Raw genomic sequence first — 19,736 nt, forward strand, 5'->3', positions numbered from 1 at the left:
CTCCCAGCTATCATAAGCCCATGTTCTACAGAGGAAAAGAGGGATTTCACTTCCTCTTCCCACCCACCCCAAAAGCCTAGACTTAAAAATTTTCTCACTTTTTTTCTCTGTGCAGTTAGTTTTATGTGGGTGGTCAGTTCCTTTCAAAGAACGTTGCTCACATATGGTATGGCCAGCCTCCTATTAGGTAGCATGGGGAAATGAGGAGACTTTCTAAAAAAAAAAAAAAAAAGTTGGAAAGGCAAGATAGACACATATGCAACAATGAGAAAATAGCATCGGACGGTAACCAGTTTCTAGTTTCAGCTTTGTCAGGAGTTGGAAGGGACTTCAAAGGTTGCTGGCCCGCATCTGACCAAGAAATCCCTTGGATAACATTCTTAAGAAGTTTCTGTAACTCTCGAGGAGTAGTTTAGTTGTATTGCCTCTGTCTGGAGACCTGTAATAAGAAAGGCTAACACCTGTAGCGATCTGCTGCATTCAGGACACGCCTAATTATTTTTCCTTAGAGCACCTGAAATCTGCCTGTCTGCCATGTTGTTCCTACTTCTGAACTCATGTCTTCACCCAGTCTGTATTAGTGAAGATGATTTTTTTTCCAACCCAAATGTAAGATTTCACTTTTCATCATGATTAAATGTCAGTGTATTCAGTTGTACCAAAATTCCACCTCACTCAAACTAACCCTTCCTTTTGATCTGTCGATCTTTTTGGATCCTGATTCTCCTCCAACATGGGAATGTTCCCTACAGCTTGGTCATCTGCACATCGAACAAGTATGCCAGATAATATACGTTAAACCATTTATGAAAATGTTGAGCAGCATATGGTCTGACCTACTAGAAACTTTTCACTTCCAGCCATTAATGAATATTGTTTCAGTAAGTCATTCAACACATTCTAAGTTAGCTTAAATATACGTACTATCATTTAATTGCATCTCTCCATCTTGTCTGTGAAGATAGCAAGAGTGGCCTCATCAGATGCTTTGCAGAAATCCTGAGTGTCCCACATCTTTACTAGTCTAGTTGATGTTCAGTTCAACTCTTCATGACCCCTTTTGGGTTTTCTTGGCAAAGATACTAGAGTAGTTCGATATTTCCTTCTCCAACTCATTTGACAGGTGGCGAACTGATTACTTGCCCAGGGTCACACAGCTAAGTGTCTAAGAATGGATTTAAACTAAGGAAGATGAGTCTTTCTGACTCCGTCTGGCACTCAAGCTACCTAGTTGCCCTCCCAGTTTAGTTAATTAGCTTTGTCAAAAATGGAAATGAGGTTAGTCTGACACAGCCTATTCTTAAAAAAATAATTGTTTGCTATGCACTTGCCCAAAATCAAACAACCATTTCCACCTACATACTGGAACAGGAAAAAGAATGCACATGAAACCATAAGACTCCCTTCCGTAAGCTTGCATTTCTTTTCAAAATTACATAAATTCAACACGTTAGTTTAAAAGCTGTTCTGCTTATCTAACCTCTTCCTGTTCTCTTTGCACATTTTTAAAATGCTGCAATGGCTGTCTTTTATTTCCCCTTTTCATTTTTATATCACTAGTCCCTCCCAAACCCACTCCTACAGGCTTAAAAAAAAAAGCTTAGTTAGGCAAAACAAGCCCATCCATCCGTGACATGGCCTATTTTTGAAGCCACATTGGCTTTTAGTAATCAGTGCTTCCCTCAGAAACTGTCTTAATACGCTCTAGAACATTATAAGTTTGCAGATTTTACCCTCTGAAAGTAAGACATCTTGCTGTTGTGCTTTTTGTTTCCCAGGGTCTTGTTAAGATCACCAACAGTAACTTATCTATCGTATATGCCTGTTCTTTTATTACTCTAGTATGTAATGGTAAATTTGGTGGCAAATTGAGTTCCCCACACATCCATATCAGTAACTTTAAGCATCTTCTTTTATTTATGGGGCAATTAGTTGGTGCAGTGGGTAGACCACTGGACCTCAAGTCAGGAAGACCCGAGTTCAAATTAAGCCTCAGATATTCACTAGCTGTGTGATCCTGGGCTAGTCACTTAACCCTGATTGCCTCCAAAAGCAAAACAAAAAAAATCCCACAGTTTTTTAAAAAGATGATGTAGAACCTTGGGTACATGTCAGACTGCCCAGATTTCATCCTCTCGCCTCTGTCACAAAGTTCTTGTCATTTTCAGTTTAGAAACCAATCAGCCAGGGGCAGCTAGGTAGTGCAATGGATAAAGCACTGGCCCTGGAGTCAGGAATACCTGAGTTCAAATTTGACCCCAGACACTTGACGCTTACTAGCTGTGTGACCTTGGGCAAGTCACTTAACCCTCATTGCCCCACAAAAAAAAGGGAAATTATATGTACCCGGGGCAGCTAGGTGGTACAGTGGATAAAGCATTGGCCCTGGAATCAGGAGGGCCTGAGTTCAAATCCAGCCTCAAGGGGCAGCTAGGTGGCGAAGAGGATAGAGCACTGGCCCTGGAATCAGGAGTACCTGAGTTCAAATCCGGCCTCAGACACTTAACACTTATTAGCTGTGTCACCCTGGGCAAGTCACTTAACCCCAATTACCTCACTAAAAAAACAAAACTAAAGTTTTCTTTATTTGGTGCTAGGGGAAGTGACCCAGTGGGAAGTCAAAAGACTTCACCCCTCCAGGAGGGTTTAGAAACATTCCCTCCCAGAACACAGGGAAGAAAAAAGCTTTCATAGAGGATAGAAGGGGTATCCACTGGAAAACTGGAAAGTTCCCTTTTGGGGTGGGGTGGGAAAAGCTTGGATGCTTGTCCTATTCCTGAAAGTCGAGGGAGATTTTTTGTGAATGATGGTCCTGACCTTTGGGTTATTCTCTGTCTCCTAGCTCAGGTCAGGTAGTAGCCACACCTAATGGACTTTTCTGCTGTAAGATTTTATCTCCCCATACTTCTTAGGTGTGCCCGTCCTGATATCGAGCTGGTCCATCTAAACTTTAATAGTCCCTTGTTTCCTCCATATGGCTGTTCTGTTGTCTGGTCATCTTTGGTTTTGCTTCTCAAAGGAGAAACTTCTGATTTACTCCAAGCCCATGCCACATTCCTGTGAAAAAGCTCATTGCCCAGCTTGCCAAAACAAGGCTTCTAGCTATGCTGTGGTGTCCTTATGGAGCTGTAGCTGCCTTGGTGAAAACTGACTGATGCACACAGCCCATGGGCAGAGCCCTGACTTCCTAGGGCCCAGTGGAGTTCCCCAGAGGCCAGACCACCAGGATTTACATTCATTCCCCCACCTCCTTGGGTTTGGCTCCCTCCTCCCCACACTGTTTGTTCCTCGTCTGTCTGAACTGTACACTCCCAGCTCAGATTCCCACTCGCATTTTTAAAAAATCAGCCAAGGACAGCATTTTGACAAATCCGGTCAACAGCCCCAAATTTATATCACTTCTAAGAAGCAAGATACCCAGCACAAAAATAGAACAGAAAGAGCCCTTTGAAAGGGCCTCCCCTCACATTCAGACTGTTGGTCTCCCAGGGTCCCAAAGGATGTACTCTGCATTGTCGATTCAAGGTCGCCTCCATTGGGAAGAGATAGTCATCCCTCCCTCCCTCACAAACAGTCTGGAGAAGGCATTTCTGCCACCTTAATCTCATAAAAGCCCCAGTTAGCCAAAGGCTTGGTCACAAGCAGCCCAAGATGAGGGGTTCACTTCTGGCTTTGCTCCTGCTCTTGCCAGTGATGTTTCCTGTGCTGAGAGGAGAGCCCCCCAAGAAGGGGCAAGCAGATGGCAATGCCAAGTTACCACCAACTGTGGCCAAGAGCCTGGTGGCCCAGGACCAGAGGAGGGAGAGGTCAGAGAAGCTTCTTAATTCAGATGGGGAAAATCCTCACAATGGAGCTTCATCCCCAAGGAGCCAAAAGACCCCTGGGAGTGAGGTCCACCTCCCTTGGCCCTTGTTTGCCCAGGATGGCAGTGCCTCTGATCTATGGACTGGGCCTAAGCCCCACCCTTGGTCCTTGGGGGGCCTAAAAAACCCAGTGTGCTGGGTAAAAGTGGGCAGGGGTGGTGACAGGGCCACAGGCCCCCTCCAGGTGGTGGGGGCTCTCAGTGGTTATGAGAGGGGCTTTGTGGAAGCGCTGAGACAGGCCCGCTGGGACCAAGACCTGGCCACCTTTGGGATCTGCCCCCCGGGGGGCACAGGAGTTGCTCACCTCTCTCTACAGCGTTTGAGGGCGCGGCTGGTGGAGCCGGGCGGGTGGAGCCTCGTGGTTCTACATCTGGAAGAAGGTAGGTCTGCTGTGGATGCAGCATCCTTAGCGGGAAGGCTGGAGAACATTTTAGGGGTGGCGGGGAGTCATCTCCTGTCTTGCAGCCAGCCTTGGAGGCTTCTGCTAGAAAGTATTGTGTGTCTCTAGGTCCTCACGAAGGGGCTGATCCAGGATGCTCTGATCCCAGCAAGGGGAAGGCCAGAGGGCTCTCCCATCTAACTTGGGAGTGCCATTAGCTTGGTCCTCTGGTCCAGAGAGTGCTTGGGGTTCCGAATGAGAGGACTGGGTTTTGATTACTCCTGCTAGTAGGTCTCGGCTGCCCCTTTGGGTCCTGGTTCATCCTTTGTTAAAAAAAAAAAAAAAAGTAAGGGAGGGGCAGCTAGGTGGCACAGTGGATAAAGCACCAGCCCTGGATTCAGGAGGACCTGAGGTCAAATGTGACCTCAGACACTTGACACTAGCTGTGTGACCCTGGGCAAGTCACTTAACCCTCATTGGCCTGCAGAAAAAAAAAAGAAAGAGTAGGGGATAAGACTAGCCCCAGAGCCTATAAATTCTCTCTAGCACCACTATGAATTAGAGATTCATGGTTGGCTTTATTCATTGACCATGGCCCGAGCGATCTCCAAGTTTTGAATACTCTGGGCTTTAGAATGGATTTTTCAGACCTTGGGTGGATTGAGGTGGAGGGAGGGGGGGGGGGGAGTTGGAACAGGGGTGGGGCAGAGGGGATGGCTAGAGTAAGGTCTGGGCTCCTAGCCCAATGTGTAGTATGCCAGGGCAGCCTGCTCAGGGAGTGACCAGCTAGACTTTGTCCAGGGCTGGGCTAGGGCCAGGCTCCTTTCTGTTGTCTCTAAGGGCAGGGGCTGGTGGGATTGCTTAAAAATGGGTTCTTAACCTGGGGTCTGCGGAGAGATTTCAGGGGGGGTCTGTGAACTTGAATATAAAGGGGAAATGTTACATCTTTATCTTCACTAACCTCGAACTGGTTTAGCATTTCCTGCAAATAATGTTTGTTTGTGAAAACATTATTCTTGGTGGTGGGGGATCCCATAGGCTTTACCATACTACCAGAGGGGCCCATGACACAAAAAGAGGTTAAGCAGATCTGTTCTTTTTTTTGTGGGGCAATGGGAGTTAAGTGACTTGCCCAGGGTCGCACACCTAGTAAGTGTCAAGTGTCTGAGGCTGGATTTGAATCCAGGGCCAGTGCTTTATCCACTGCGCCACCTAGCCACCCCCAAGCAGATCTGTTCTTAAAGATCCTACAAAGGAAAACAAACCCCATCCAGCCTGGGCTCAGTGGCCCCTCAGTCTTAAGAACCAGCTTCAGAGCTCCAAGCACTGGGCAGAAGTCCCAGCGAGCTCAGCAGAGGAAGGACACCGGTTGGCCTCATGTCATAGAAACACTAGCTGAGTTATGAGGTCCAAGTCCTGGGCTCTGGATGCTGAGGTTGGAGGCGGGTTCTCCCAGCCCCAGGCAAAGTCACCATTCTGCATGACAAGGTCTCTTTTCCCTGGGCTGGAGGAAACTTTCAGCTTTCATCTGCTCTCAGGAAAACTGGAAGGGGCCTCAGAGACGCCTTAGTTCGGTCCTTTCCTGAGAAATCTGAAGCCCAAAGGGGGAAGAGACCTGTGGTGATAGAAAAGACACAGATAATAAATACAAAATTGAGACAGCAACTACACTGGCAATTTCACTGATAGACAATCCACTGTGTGAGACATGAACCTGGGTCTTCCTGGTTCTGAGGCCAGATCACTACCCATGATGCCACACTGTCTCTCAATACAACATATGGTGGTTGTTTTAAAAAGCCATTATTTGGGGCAGCTAGGTGGTGCAGTGGATAGAGCCCTGGCCCTGGATGCAGGAGGACCTGAGTTCAAATTCGGCCTCAAACACTTGACACTTACTAGCTGTGTGACCCTGGGCAAGTCACTTAACCCTCATTGCCTTGCGCAAAAAAAAAAAAAATTACAAATGTTTTTCCCCCCAAAAAACAATAAAACCAAAAAGCTACTGTTTTGGGCTTTAGCCCTTGTTTCTGTTGGGCACCTAGCCCTGACCCCTTCTTCCCGATACCACCTGGGTAGATGGGAGGGAGGGAGCTTTAGGTAATCCACAAAAGCAGACAACTGGAGACTGACTCTTTTTCTCTGGTCTTCACCGTTGTGGTTTGAAATTTTGTTTGGAGTTTTTTGTCTTGTTTTTGTTTTGTTTGGGGCAACAAATGTCTGGCCGGCCAGAATTTTTATCCTCATGTTATGGGAATGGAATTTAAAACTCAGGTCGAGTGATTTCTCCAAGGTCACTGGTAGAGATGAGGATCAAATGCAAGTTCTAGACTTTCCCACTAAGTCTCTCAGGAGCCCCTCTCTTCAGGGAGGCAGTAAGAGGTAGGGGGGTGATGTGCAGGATGGGGTGGCCTGATCTTAGAAATTCCAAGACCTCTCTTCATCTTCTGACCAGTGACTTCAGTGGGCAGCCTTAGGGCATGCAAAGGACAGCGATTGGACCCTGCCTTCTGCTGCCAATGTCAACAGTTCTTTATGCCAGGCCCCATTCCTGGCCTCACTGGCCACTGGTTGGAGAGACCTGGCTCTGAGAAGAACCAAACCAGGGGAGGCTAAAGGCAGCTGAAACCTCACAGGAGAAAACAACCACCTGTATCTTTCCAGCTTAGTCAGCTGGCCTGGAAGTTGGGAGACAAGGGTCTCGCTCTGTTGGTGGCCATGTTACTTCTCTAACCATGGCCCTGGTTTCCCCATTTATGAAAGAGGAAGGAAGTGCCCCCTTGTGATCCCACCGGGTGCTGTTACCAAAGTGTCATGGGGAAGGCCTGGCCTTGAGTCCCAGCTCTTTTCTGAGAACAACCTGTGTGACCTGGGACAAGCTTCTTAGCCTCACCAAGCCTCATCTGTAAAATGGGAGAGTTAAATTGGACCCCTTCTAGTCCTGAAATCCTATGAGCCTAAAATGTGTAAGGATCATTAGGGGGAAAAGATGAAACTGGAGAGCTAGAATTCTTCAGAGGACAGAGGCTCAGGTCACAGACTTAGAGCTTAGAAGGGGCCCTAGAAGTCAAATCTTCTAGTCTCCTCATTTTACAGAGGGAGCCCATGTGCCCAAGCACACATGAGAGTAAAGGGTAGACTTGGCATTTTAATTGAGGGTCTCTCTTTCCCCTGATTCTGGGTTGTTTTTTTTGCGGGGCAATAAGGGTTAAGTGACTTGCCCAGAGTCACACAGCTAGTAAGTGTCAAGTGTCTGAGGTCGAATTTGAACTCAGGTCCTCCTGAAACCAGGACCAATGCTTTATCCACTGTGCCACCTAGCTCCCTCCTCCTCTCCCTGATGGGGCCTTTTGCTTGGGAAGCTTATGGCTCCACAGAGGGTGAAGCCCATCCTGCCCCAAGAAGTCCTGGGAGAAGAGAGTTCCTGGGGTGTCTCCCCCCCCTACCCCGGCACAGCTCCCTCACACCTGCCCATGTCCTGCAGTGACATGGGAGCCCGAGTTGAGCCTGTGGTTCCAGGAGCACCCCCCACCACTTCAAGGAGCCGGCAGCCCAGAGCTGGCCCTGCTGGTGCTGTATCCTGGGCCAGGGAGAGGCGAAATCCGGCCTGGGCAGGAGTTCCAGGTCACTGGAGCCGGACTACACGCTGGGCAGGTACAGACTGGGTGGGGAAGGAGGGAGCCTGAGGCTGGAGCTGGGGTGATAATGAGCATGCTGTCTTCTGAACCCTCATGGGGAACCCTCGCTATCAGAGACTAATGCCAACCCCCTCACCCCCCAGCACTGGAAAGAGGACCTGAGTGCTAATGTTGGGGCTTCTTGGAGCATAGTCAGGTCAAAGATTCAGGAGAAGGGCCTTGGAGTAACACCCGGGTGCCCATTCCCAGGTCTGGGCTGGTTTCTAGAGCCTAAACTTGTTTGCAAGTCCTGCTGAGGCTTTGCCTCTCAAGGGCAGAGCTGGGTTTCCCACTCCAATTCTTTGACGAGAATTCAGCTTTGCTGAGTCCTGGGGTGTTAGAATGCCAGCTCCCCAGTCCCCGTCCATTTGTCCAAGGAGGCGGGGGGGGGGTGTCCTGGGGCAGGATGATTCCCAGAATCTGCCCTTCTGGCCAGGCTGCCCTTGGAGCTGGGGTCCCACCCCGCCCCCATCCCCTCCCCAGGCAGTATCCCTTGTTAGTGATAGGGGTGGAGGCTGGCTCAGGCTGGAGATCAAGCCGGGATCTATGATGAGGAAGCACCCACTGTCCAAGGGTGAAGGGAGCAGGCTGGGGTGGAAGGTCACTGGAGCCTCCGTGTGCCGCAGACTGCTGTTCAAGTGTGGGTGGGACCCTCCCTTCCAGATCTGGGCCCGGGCTTGCTCCGGGAGGGCCTGGACCACTGAGCAGACAGCACGTCTTCTCCCCTGTCTCTGCAGAGCCTCTGTGTCTCCTTGGACACCCAATACCTGGTGCTGGCTGTGGATGGAACAGCTGGTGATGGGCTCTCCCTTGCTTTGCAGCCCCTGGGTGGAGCTGGTACGGAGGGTCAGAATTGGGGGGGAGCAGCTGGGCTAGGGACCGGGACACTTTCGGTCTCGTGGGAAGGGGGCTAGGGGCAGCCAGCTGGGGCCCCCCAGGGAGGAGGTGGGGGCTGGGAAGCAAGACCCCTGAGCCGGGGCCCTGGCTCTTGCCTGACCCCAGACTGCATTCTGCGCGCAGCCACTGCAGGCCCCTCTCTGGCCACCCCTGCACTCCAGGCCCTGCTCTTTGGTCTCGACCACAAGTGCTTCACGAGGATGACCCCAGTCCTGCTCTTGCTGCAGCGGCACAGCTCGGGGGCTAAGCCCAACCCCAGTCCTCTCCCAGCGGAGGGCCGGCTAGACACGGCACCGTACCCACTGCCCAGGTGTGCAGGGGCCTGGGGGGAGTGGGCAAGCCTGGGGCTCATTCCCTGGCCTCCCTGACCCGTAGGCCCGTTGGGTGGGTAGGAGAGCTGAGACACCCAGGGAAGGGCAGGTTGTTCCCCTGAACCACAGTGAGGTGGGTGTTAGTCTCTGGTCTATCTCCGAGGGGCTGGGGGTGAGTCTAGACCTGCAGGGGCCCCCGGCTGAGAACAGCCCCCCAGCCTTGTGTTTTTCCTTGTCCCCAGGCCATCATCCCAGCCACCTGCCACAGCAGCCTCCCCGAGTCCCACAGACCCCTTCCTGGAGACCCTGACCCGCCTGGTCCGAGGAGTCCTAGGCCCTCCTTCCAGCCCCCACCCGCTGCGCCTGGCCCTGGACCCTGAGGCCCTGGAGGCCCTCCCATATTGGGTTTTCAATCTCAGCGACCCTGCCACCCTGGAACAATTGGTGGAGTCGGAGGATCCACTGTTGCTCCTGTTTCCTGTGGGAAGCCCGGCTCTGCTGGAAGACCTGGCCCGACGATGGCAGGCCCGGGAGGGTCCAGCCCAGCACTTGGCGGGCAAGCTGCAGACTGTGGCGAAGGAGCTGCTGGGCCTGCCTGCCCTGCAACCCCATGCTGAGCTCCTGCACCAACTTTTGGCCCTCTGCACAGCCCCTACTAACAGCAGCGGAGGCGGCGGCCAGACCGAGGGGCAGGCCCAGGCCCCGGCCAGCCAGCTCCGGGCCCTGCTGCTGCTGAAGGCCCTGCAGAGCCTGAAGGCCGAGTGGCGAGAGAGGAGGAAGGCTTCCCGGGCCCTCCGAAGTGCCAGGCTGGGAAGGGATGGTACGTGCCGGCTTCAGGAGCTGAGTGTGGACCTACGGGCCGAGAAATCCGTGCTCATCCCAGAGACTTACTTGGCCAACAACTGCCAGGGCCCCTGCCGCTGGCCGCAGTCTGACCGAAGCCCCAACTACAACAACCACGTGGTGCTGCTGCTAAAGATGCAGGAGAGAGGGGAGCCCCTGGGCCGGTCCCCCTGCTGCGTGCCCACTGCTTATGCTGGGAAGACTCTCATCAGCCTCTCTGAAGAGGGCCTGAGTGCCCGCCTCATGCCCAACATGGTAGCTACAGAGTGTGGTTGCCGGTAGGCTCGGCCAACCCCGTCAAGTCCTGGCTGCCTGCCTGCCGTTGATGCCTCCGCCTCATCGCCCCATCCTGACCTGACTCTGGCTAGTGGCCTTCCCCTCCCTGCCCCCACTACCCACATCTAACCCACCTGCCTGCCTGGAACCTCTCTCTGGATTCTGGGCAGGCTGCCCCTCACCACCATCGCTCCATCCCCACAGTAGCCTCCGAGATGGGGAGGTCCCTAGCATCGGCCCTCTCCTCAGCCCCAACGGATGGCCTATATATGGGGCTAAGGCCCTGCCTGCCCTCTGTGGTAGCCAGGCCAGGCCTTCTCCCCTCACCCCCTCCTTCCCTCCCCTAGCCTCCTTTTGTACCTCCCCACCCTCACTAAGCCAGTGCCCACAGCAGGCCCGGAATGAGAGGATCTGGGCCAGGGGGTGGAGTCACAGCTATCCAGGTCTTTGCTGTGGGCACTGTATTGGGCACGAGAGCAGCCCCGGACACTAGTGTCAGTGGAGAGAGGTGGGATTGGGCCCAGAGCTGGTTGGGGCAGCACCCAAACAGGCTCTTTGTGCTCAGGAAGTATCCAGCCCGACCGTGGCACTGAGAGAAGATGGGAGCCCAAAGCCTGCTCCATATTTATTTGGATCAACTGCAACATTGTTCAATAAAGGAAAGAATTTGGCTGATGGCTGTGACCAGTGGAGGCGTCAGAGGGGAGGGGGGGAGGCTGAGCTCTGTGAGGCAAAGCTGATGGCTCGGACCTGTCTACCCTCTCTTACTCTGCTCTTCCCCTATAGGTCTGGTGGTCTGGTCAGCTGTGGGGAGGAGATGACCAGGACTGAGGGAAGGGGGGAAGAGGAGAGGAAAGGAAGGGGGGAAAGGGGGGAGAGAGGGAGACAGAGAGAGAGGGAGAGAGGAAGAGGAAGGGAGAAGAAGGAGAGACAGAGACAGAGAGTAAAGGGTAAAGAAGAGAGGGAGAAGAGAGGAGAGAAAGAGAGGGAGAGGAGAGACTTCCCCACCGTGTGCCCTGCCCACCCAACACCCCCACACACACCAGTACCCCCACACACACATAACACACTCAAACCTGCCACTCCTTCCCTTGTTCTAGCTCCCAGCTCAGCTCTCTTCTAGAAGCCCACTCCCCTGAGAAACTTCCCCAGCTGGGAGATAGTCCTTCCTCCTCCCCCATTACCCTAGTGGCTGGAAGACCCCGCACCCCCACTCTCTAAGGCAAAGCTTCTGAAACTGTGGGTCATGACCCCATCTGGGGTCACCGTAACTGAATGTGGGGGTTCTGAAAAATTTGGGAAGAAATGTTTGATTCGTGTGCCTATTTTATATACCTACATACCCCGGGGTTGTGTAGACATTTCTCAGGCACAAGTGGGTTGTAAGTGGGAAAAGTTTAAGAAGCACCGACCTAAAGTAAAGAAAATTCCTTCCTGGCCTTGGGAGGTGCAGCCAGAGGGAGCCGTGGAGCTGGTGCCCTTAAGGACCTGCTTGCCCGCCCCCCCTTCCCTTCCTCTCCCTCAGCTGCTTTTTTTGGGGGGGGGGATCAGGTGATTTGCCCAGGCAGGGCCTCGGCCTCCACATGGCCAGGGCCTCTGGAGTTCTCCCAGGACCCAGGCAGAGGGAATGTCAGTACACAGCTTCGGTGCTCTAGCTCAGGCCCAGACCCAGACCCAGACCCAGACCTAGGCTGGTGGAAGGGGTTAAGCTGGCATCTGTATGCTCAGAAATAACCCTGCAATAAGCTTGGAGGCTGGCGTTATTTTAAGTATTCGCTTTAATAATCAGATCAGGTGTAACAGGTAAGCCGCCTCCCGAGGCTGAGGTGGGGGCAGGATCCGGGCTTGCCACGGTGGCAGGGCTGGGCAGGGGCCAGCCAGGTAGGGGGTAGCTCTAGAGCCCCAGCAGAGAGGCCACGCTCACCCCCCACACTCCTGGTCAGCCCCCACCAGTCAGAGCAGTCCCTCATTTTCTACAAGGGGACACTGAGGTCCAAGTCACACAAAGAGGAACCAGGTAATATATGTACCCAGATTTGAGCCCAGGCTGTGAGCAGAAGTCCCGGGGCCAGGGGTGGGGTAGCCAGGCTGCACAGATCAGGAAAGATGGGAGCCGGGGGGCCTGCTGCCAGGCCGCAGGGGTGTGGTGCCCTCTGGGAGCTGGGGATGGGCCTGCTGGGCCCTCCTCAGTCCCTCCGCTTCCCTTCTCGGTGCTTCTGTTTGGGGAAGAACCTGTCCCTGTCCTCGCGCTTCTCACGCCCCTCACGCCCTCGATGCTCTTCCCTCTTGCTCTGGGCTCTTTCCCGGGCCTTCTTGGAGTCCTCCCGCCTGCCCAGGTGCTTGTGCTCCCGCTCCCGCTCCCAGGGCCTGCGAGGAGCCTCCTCAGCCCCTTCTCGGCGAGGCCGCAGCCCGTGGCCGCCCTCCTTCCTCTCCCGCCATGGGGGCTCGGCCCTCTCCTCTCTGAAGCCCTTCTTGTTCCTGGCCTTCTCCTCCTTCTTGGGCAGTGCTGCCCAGGATGGCTTCTCAGGCCCAGCCGCCTCGGAGCTGGAGGGGGTGTCCTCGGGCAGGATGGCTGCTTCTGGGGCCGGGGCAGGGCTCACCTTCCCCTCTGCCTCCTGCCCCTTGGGTTCCTGTTCTTTGGGTGGGGCCTCCTTGACCCAGGCAGGCTCGGGCCTCTCTTTCACGTTGGCCTTGGGCCCAGGAGGTGGGGCTGGTGCCTTCCCCCAGTCTCTGGGCTTGGACTGTTGGAAGAACAGAGACCTTGGCCATGCTAATGTCTGGGGCAGAGGCCAGGGGACAGCCTCGTGGGGTTGGTCTGGAGGCAGATCTCCCCTTGAGGTCAGAAAGGTCATGAGAGGGTCACCCTTGTGTGGAATAGTCAAGGAGGTCAATGGTGGCCCAAGGGGAACAGGACTTTATTGGGACTTGAAGGACAGAAGCCGGGCTCACCTTGGGAGCAGGCCTGCCTCTGCACCCCATGGTGAGGGAGCTAAGGCATGGGGATCACTTCCCTGTTGGGAAAGCCCTCGGGCCCTGGATGAGGGGCTGCCATCCTTCCAACCCTCTCAGCCTCTTGCTCCCAGGCCCAATGGAGGGGACAGACCGGTCCCCGAGGGTCACAGACTTTGGAGTGAGGAGGCACCTCGGTGACCCCTGGTTTGGACCGAGGAGGAAACACCCTCCAAGGGGAAGGCTAGACAATGGCAGGGCTGAGACCCTCCGGGGCCAAATTCAGTACTCTTTCCCCCAGGCCTCACCAGTTTGGGCCCGCTGTCCTTCGGGGCACTGCTGCCTGGCCAGGACCACAGGGCAGGGGCAGCCTCAGGGCTCTCTTCCTCTCCATCGATGACATCTGAGGAAAGAGAACCCAGTGCTCAGTCTGGTCCTTGGCCTGGGTCCCGGCCTCCCTACCTCGGCCATCCCATGTCAGTTCCAAGGGGGCAGAGGGAGCTCTCAGCATTTATCGAGCCAGTCCAAAGCACAGCCAGACCTCAGAGGAGAGAACACCAAAGGGGCAGGTGTCCTGAGGACATAAGACCTTACCACAGTCATTCATCCCCTCAGGGGCACCTATAAATCCAGCCCAGGTCTGTTTATTGCTGCTTAAAATCTGACCACCTGGAGCCCCAGCCCCTGATTTACTCCTGAGGGGGGGGTCCTTCTCTCATAGCAGCCACTCCAGCAAAGGCAGCACCGTGAGAGTGGGGCCCCCCACCACCCCAGCTCCTTGACACAAGCAGGGGAGGCTGATGATCTGGGTAGAGGGTAGAGCCCCTTCACACACACACACATCCATCCATCCCAAGGCTCCCCACACTGGGTAAAGAAGTAGAGGCCTCAGGCCCACCCTTTGTACTGGGACTGCTTCTTGGACCCCCGTGGGACTCTCTGGGGTCACAGTTCCTTCAGGCCCCCTCCGTCCCCAACAATGCCAGGCACTGCTGGGCTTTGTCTTGGGAAGAGGATTGGCTTAGGGAGGCTAAGGGTGAGTATGATTCCTCTCCCCCACATCTTAACCCCGCCTGCTGGGAGGAGGCAGAGGGAGGGCTTATGCCTGAAACAGGCTGGAGCTAAGGTCCGCCAAGCCTTCAGCACATCTTGACCACTCTGAGGCTGGAGGCAGGGCATGCTGGGAGGTCCAGCCCATGAGGCCTGGTGCATCACCATATGGCCCGGGCCTTGCTTACCCTGGAATACCTGGAAGGCCATGCTAAGGACCGCCACAACCGAGGCCAGCGCCAGGCACTTGTTGAGGGTGATCTCTCCCCACGGCAGCTCATCACTCATGGGCCCGAGTGTCCGGGGTTGGGGCTTCACCTGGGGCTGGGAATGGGCCTTGGTTTTCTTCCTTGCTGGGGCGCTCTTAGGAGCTGGGGAACCACCAGAGCAGGAATTAGACAGTCACTCCTACCCCCTACAGAGGCTCAGGAGCTGGGAAAGACCATCCAGTCCAACCCCCCTGATTTACAGATGAAGAAACTGAGGTTCAGAGTGGCTCTGTGACTCGTTCAGGGTCTCACAGCTCATAAGCATCTGAGGCCAGCTCCAAGCCCAGGGAGGCCAGTCTGAACCTTACTACAGCCCTTGCCCCTGCCCCCCACCCTCCTGCTGCCTCACCTGCCTCCGTCTTCCCTCGCTCCTTTGCTGAACCCCCCTTGTCTGCCGCGTGCTCCTTCTCTGCCTTCACCTTGGGGGACCTTGCCTCACTGGCACCTGCCCCGATCCCATCCAGGGCCTGCTCAGGTCCTGGGTTCAGCTCCTCCTAGGCCGGAGAAAGGAGGTGGACAATAATAATATAATAACTCACACTTCCACGCTTGACCATGATAAATTTTGTTCTCTCCAGGACCCCGTGTGCGGGTCAGTAAATGTTTATGAAGCACTTCCTACATGCCAGGAACTGTGCTGAGAGCTGGGGATACAGACACAAAACGCAAAGATGGTACCTACCCTCAAGAAGCTTCTGGTCTAATGGGGGAGACAACGCAGAAAAGCTGGGGTGGGGGCAGGGGAATGGCGGGGAAGAAAGAGGATGAGTGCAGCCAGATGGGAAAGGAAGCCCTGGCCAAGGAGAGGGCTGTGGGGCCCCCTCCTCCCACAGAGGGGTCTGTGGCTCCAGCCTCTAGCCCCAGGGCAGAATGTACTGAAGAGGTTTGGGGAACTAGCCGCAGGGATCTTGCTAGATCTTCTAGAGCTACTGCATCATTTCCATTTTAGAGAAAACTGAGGCCCAGACAGGTTAAGCAAGTTGAACGTGACTCTAGTACACGACATATGCGGGGCAGGATTTGAACCTAGGTCCTGCTGACTCCAAGTCCTGAGATCTGTGCCGGGAGTCAGCTCACAGGGCCCAGGTGGAAGAGATGACCCTAGGACTTGGACCCAGAGAAGAAGAGGCCTGGGGGGGGGCAGGGGGCATTTGTCTTGCCTGGTTGGCTTATGGCCAAGGCTGAATTCACAACAGAACCAAGGTGCTGTGTTCTAACAGACAAGGCCGGCCTCAGGTATGACCTCCCTCTGGATTCCCTCCAAGGCCCCATTCCTCCCCACCGGGGAATGTTCTGATTCTGTCATGTGCTCCCAGGGCCCTGAGCCCTTTGAAAGAGTTTCCCAGCATTCTCCATCTTGGGGTTCTTCCTTTTGTGCCAGGGACATCCTTCCCTCGCTCCCCATCCTTGCCCCTAGGAACCTCAGTAAGGAAACCCTGGTATGCCAAACCCACCGGCCCAGACCACATCTCTTTCTTACCCAAGGCCCTGTAGATCAGCCCAACACTGAAGGTGAAACAGACACAGCCCCCCAGTGGATACTCAATTCTGGCATCACTGATCTCCTGGAGGTGAGGGTCAGAGGGGAATTGGGAGTCTGTCTGTGGGGCTGGGATAAGCAACCCTTTCACAGACTCACTGAAGCAAAGAGGTGGCAGGAACCTCAGAGCCCCTCTCTCCCAACCCACACCCAGAAAAGGGCCTCCTTCCATGACCTGCAAGGGCTCATCCATCCCCTGCTTGAAGCCTTCTTCTGAAGGGAACCTGTGCCCTGGCTTGAGAGGTGAGCAGAGACCCAGGCTCGTAATTCCTGGTGAAAGGTCTCTTCTGTAATATGAACTTGCCCTTACTCACTGCTGGGAAGCCTGACTTTTTTAAGAAGGGAAGGAGGTCTTTCCCTTTGTTCTGATTCTTTTTTCACAACATGGATCAATGCAGAAATATGTTTAATGTGATTGTACATATATAACCTATATCAGATTGCTTACCATCTTGGGAGGGGGGTGGAAAGGGAGGGAGGGAGAAAAATTTGGAACTAAAAATCTTATGAAAACAAATGTTAAAAACTATCTTTACATGTACTGGAAAATAATAAAATACTTTTATTATTTTTTTTTAAAAGAAGGGAAGGAAAAAAAAAAAGAAGGGAAGGAGGGGCAGCTAGGTGGCGCAGTGGATAGAGCACTGGCCTTGGAGTCGAGAGTACCTGAGTTCAAATCCAGCCTCAGACACTTAACACTTACTAGCTGTGTGACCCTGGGCAAGTCACTTAACCCCAATTGCCTCACTAAAAAAAATTTTTTTTAAATTAAAAAGAAGGGAAGGAGAAAGGAACAAACATTTATGAAATGCCTACAATGTGCTGAAGGCTTTACAAATTTTATCTCATTGGATCCTCACAACCACCCTGGGAGGTGGCTGCTATTTATTATTCCTAATTGTACAATCGGGGAAACCAAGGCAGGCAGAGTGTCTGCAGCTGTATTTGAAGTTGTCTTACCGACCACCCCAGTGCTTCTATCCACTGAACCAGCTGCCCAAGAGCTGCCTATTACAAGGATTGATAAGGTTTTCCCCCTTTTTTTAGCAGGCCTGTGATTTCACAGGGGACAAGACCCTCACTGGCTTGGCCGACATAGCAGCTGGCCCTGGGGCACTGAGGGCGCACACTGAGAGGAGCTTCAGACGCCTGGGTCTTCTTGCTCCACGGCCAGCATTCTGTCCCCTCTTCCACCTCGCCTCTCTCTTCGTGATAATATAGCCTGCACTGACTCGGTGCTTTTTTGTTCTAACAAAAGGGAAACTGTGGCCCAGCTCGGGAAGGGACTTGAACAGGTTATATAGTGATTTAGGCAGCAGAGTCAGGATCCGAACTCAGGTTCTGTGACTCCACGTTCAGTACGCTGCCCTACTCACAGACACAGTCAGTTAGGCCCATCTAAGTCCCTGCATTTTCACTGGACGCTTGGTCTTCCTGCCTGGAACACCCAGTTCTCTGCTCCATTCAATTCCATAAGCATTTGTTAAATAGCTGTTGCATGGAAAGCTGGGGTGGGGGGAACGAAGACAAAAACTAAAACCAGCCCCTACCCTCCCGGAGTTACTCTCCATTCTAGAATAAACCATGTAAACAGGTCATTTGAGGAGGGGTAGGGGGAAGGCTTGGAGGAGGAGCTGACCAGAGATGGGAGGGCGCTGTGGGAGTGGTGCCCAGCCTGGGCAAAGGCACACAGGGAGGAAGGGGCACACCGAGTGACCAGGGCCAGTTTGGCTGATATGGAGTGAGGACCAAGGGGAGTCACGTGACCCAGGTCTGGAAAGGAATCCGGAGCCAGGCAGCGAAGGGTTCCTCGGAGCTCGTGGTGTGCTCTGCTGGGGACAACAGGCTGGGGCCCCAAAGCTGCTTGGGGCCAGGGAGGGACAAGGACGAAGCCTTGGCCTTGGCAGCCGTGTGGACGATGGGCTGTGCCAGCCGGGCTCATGTCCGCACATCCTCGCTGCCACTCGAAGACACAACTGCTTGTCTGGTGGGGTGACGTCCTCTGGCTCACCCCCGAGTCTCTGGATGAGCTTTGTGCCTTCCCAGTCCTGTAGACCTCTATTCTATGGCTTTAACACCTCACCCAAAGACCTCTCTGTGGGTTACGTACCTGGGCCCAGGCTGCTCTCCTCTTCTCTACTTCTGCCTTCTCACCACCTAGGGAGGACACAAGGACACTGTAGAGCAAGGCCACGGCCAGGCCCCCCCCCCCCCACCTCCTCTCCAGGCACCCACATCCTCTTTCTCTATTCACATTAAAGAATTACTGTAGTCCAAGGAGCAGCAAAACCCTTTCCTGAGATAAAAAAGCTCACCCCATGGCCTGAGACTGGTGACAAAGAGAAGTGACACCAAAGACTGGAAAGAGTCTGGAGCAAGTCTGTAGAGGGCCTTGAATGCCAGATCCAGGATGATGTCACCCCCAAGATGGAGGACTGATCCTTAAAACTTCTCAAATCTCTCTAAAATGGGAATTCGGTGCAGGAAATAAAGCAATTCAGCTGCTTCCATGGTTTAGGACACCACGGACCCCCACAAGGTAGACCGCCCAAAGAACAAACAGCAGAGAAGACCAGTCCCTAACCCTTAATGTGCCCCTCTGGCCCTGCTCACCACACTCTGCTAGGGCTGCACAAACAGACCCACAGGCTGGCAGTGGAACTCAACTCTACACCCATTAGTCGCAGTCCCTCCCCCCCCCCCTCCCCCTCACTCTGGCTGGGACCACAGGGCTCCACACTGCAAGACATTCATCTAGAGAACAGAAGATCGGGGAGTGGGGCGCAGGTTCGCCAGAGCAGCCTGATGCCGAAGCCAGTTCAGTCCCCCAGAAGTCAGTTGGGGCAGAGACTGAGCCTGGTGAAATGTGAATTACCAAGAATGAGAGGGGGGGCAGCTAATGGGTGCAGTGGATAGAGCACTGGCCCTGGATTCAGGAGTACCTGAGTTCAAATCCGGCCTCAGACACTTAACACTTACTAGCTGTGTGACCCTGGGCAAGTCACTTAAACCCCAATTGCCTCACCAAAAAAAGATGAGAGGGGACTGAGATTGCTTGAGGTCCAGCCCCCAGGGGAAACACAATCAAAAAGGGAGGAATTAGAAAGTGAGTAATAAAAAAAATTTTTTTTAAAAGTGAGTAATAGGGGAATATTTGAGGGGAAAGACTAAAAATTACCAAAGATCTCAGGAGGGAGAAAATTCAGTTAAAGACCTTTAGCATAAGCAGATAAACCCATGGGAAAGCTATTGCTACAGAAAGGAATATGGCCCTCCAGATCAGGTAAAAAGAGTTCAGGCATCAGGGGGCAGCTAGGTGGCGCAGTGGATAAAGCACCAGCCCTGGATTCAGGAGGGACCTGAGTTCAAATCTGGCCCCAAACACTTGACACTTACTAGCCATGTGACCCTGGGCAAGTCACTTAACCCTCATTGCCCACACAAAAACAACCCCCAAAAAAAAGAGTTCAGGCATCTATGATAAATACTGAAAGATAAAGGAAAATGAATAGACACCTGATGAGGCAAGATACCCCCAAGAAAGCATGGAACCACAGCAGGGTACTCCCAAATGGTTAAAAAGAGAAATTAAGAACTCTGAAAGCAAAATTTATGGCCTGCACAGAAGAAGTAATTGGCAGAGTAGAAAAATGTGAATCTGCAGTCATACCAATGAAACAAA

At 53.4% G+C, this 19,736-nt stretch overlaps 2 protein-coding genes across 2 annotated transcripts in view; one reads left to right on the forward strand and one right to left on the reverse strand.

The window, feature by feature from the left end:
* The first annotated feature begins 2,531 nt into the window (after positions 1 to 2,531).
* Positions 2,532 to 10,899, forward strand: AMH (anti-Mullerian hormone). The gene is made up of 5 exons (XM_043978477.1): positions 2,532 to 4,243; positions 7,727 to 7,896; positions 8,657 to 8,756; positions 8,940 to 9,126; positions 9,370 to 10,899. The coding sequence occupies exons 1-5, from the start codon at positions 3,652 to 3,654 to the stop codon at positions 10,250 to 10,252; spliced, it is 1,932 nt and encodes a 643-aa protein (XP_043834412.1). The 5' UTR covers positions 2,532 to 3,651; the 3' UTR covers positions 10,253 to 10,899.
* A 1,124-nt stretch (positions 10,900 to 12,023) lies between these two features.
* JSRP1 (junctional sarcoplasmic reticulum protein 1) overlaps positions 12,024 to 19,736 on the reverse strand; it is a 32,298-nt gene continuing 24,585 nt past the window's right edge. The window contains exons 4-8 of the mRNA XM_043978609.1: positions 18,146 to 18,211; positions 14,864 to 14,992; positions 14,434 to 14,616; positions 13,504 to 13,598; positions 12,024 to 12,987 (exon numbers count right to left, since the gene is read on the reverse strand). Of these exons, the coding sequence (XP_043834544.1) occupies positions 12,433 to 12,987; positions 13,504 to 13,598; positions 14,434 to 14,616; positions 14,864 to 14,992; positions 18,146 to 18,211 (1,028 nt within the window). The 3' untranslated portion in view covers positions 12,024 to 12,432. The remainder of the gene's footprint in view (positions 12,988 to 13,503; positions 13,599 to 14,433; positions 14,617 to 14,863; positions 14,993 to 18,145; positions 18,212 to 19,736) is intronic.

The sequence above is a fragment of the Dromiciops gliroides genome, chromosome 1 (assembly GCF_019393635.1).
Source record: "Dromiciops gliroides isolate mDroGli1 chromosome 1, mDroGli1.pri, whole genome shotgun sequence".
In the NCBI taxonomy this organism is placed as follows: Eukaryota; Metazoa; Chordata; class Mammalia; order Microbiotheria; family Microbiotheriidae; genus Dromiciops; species Dromiciops gliroides.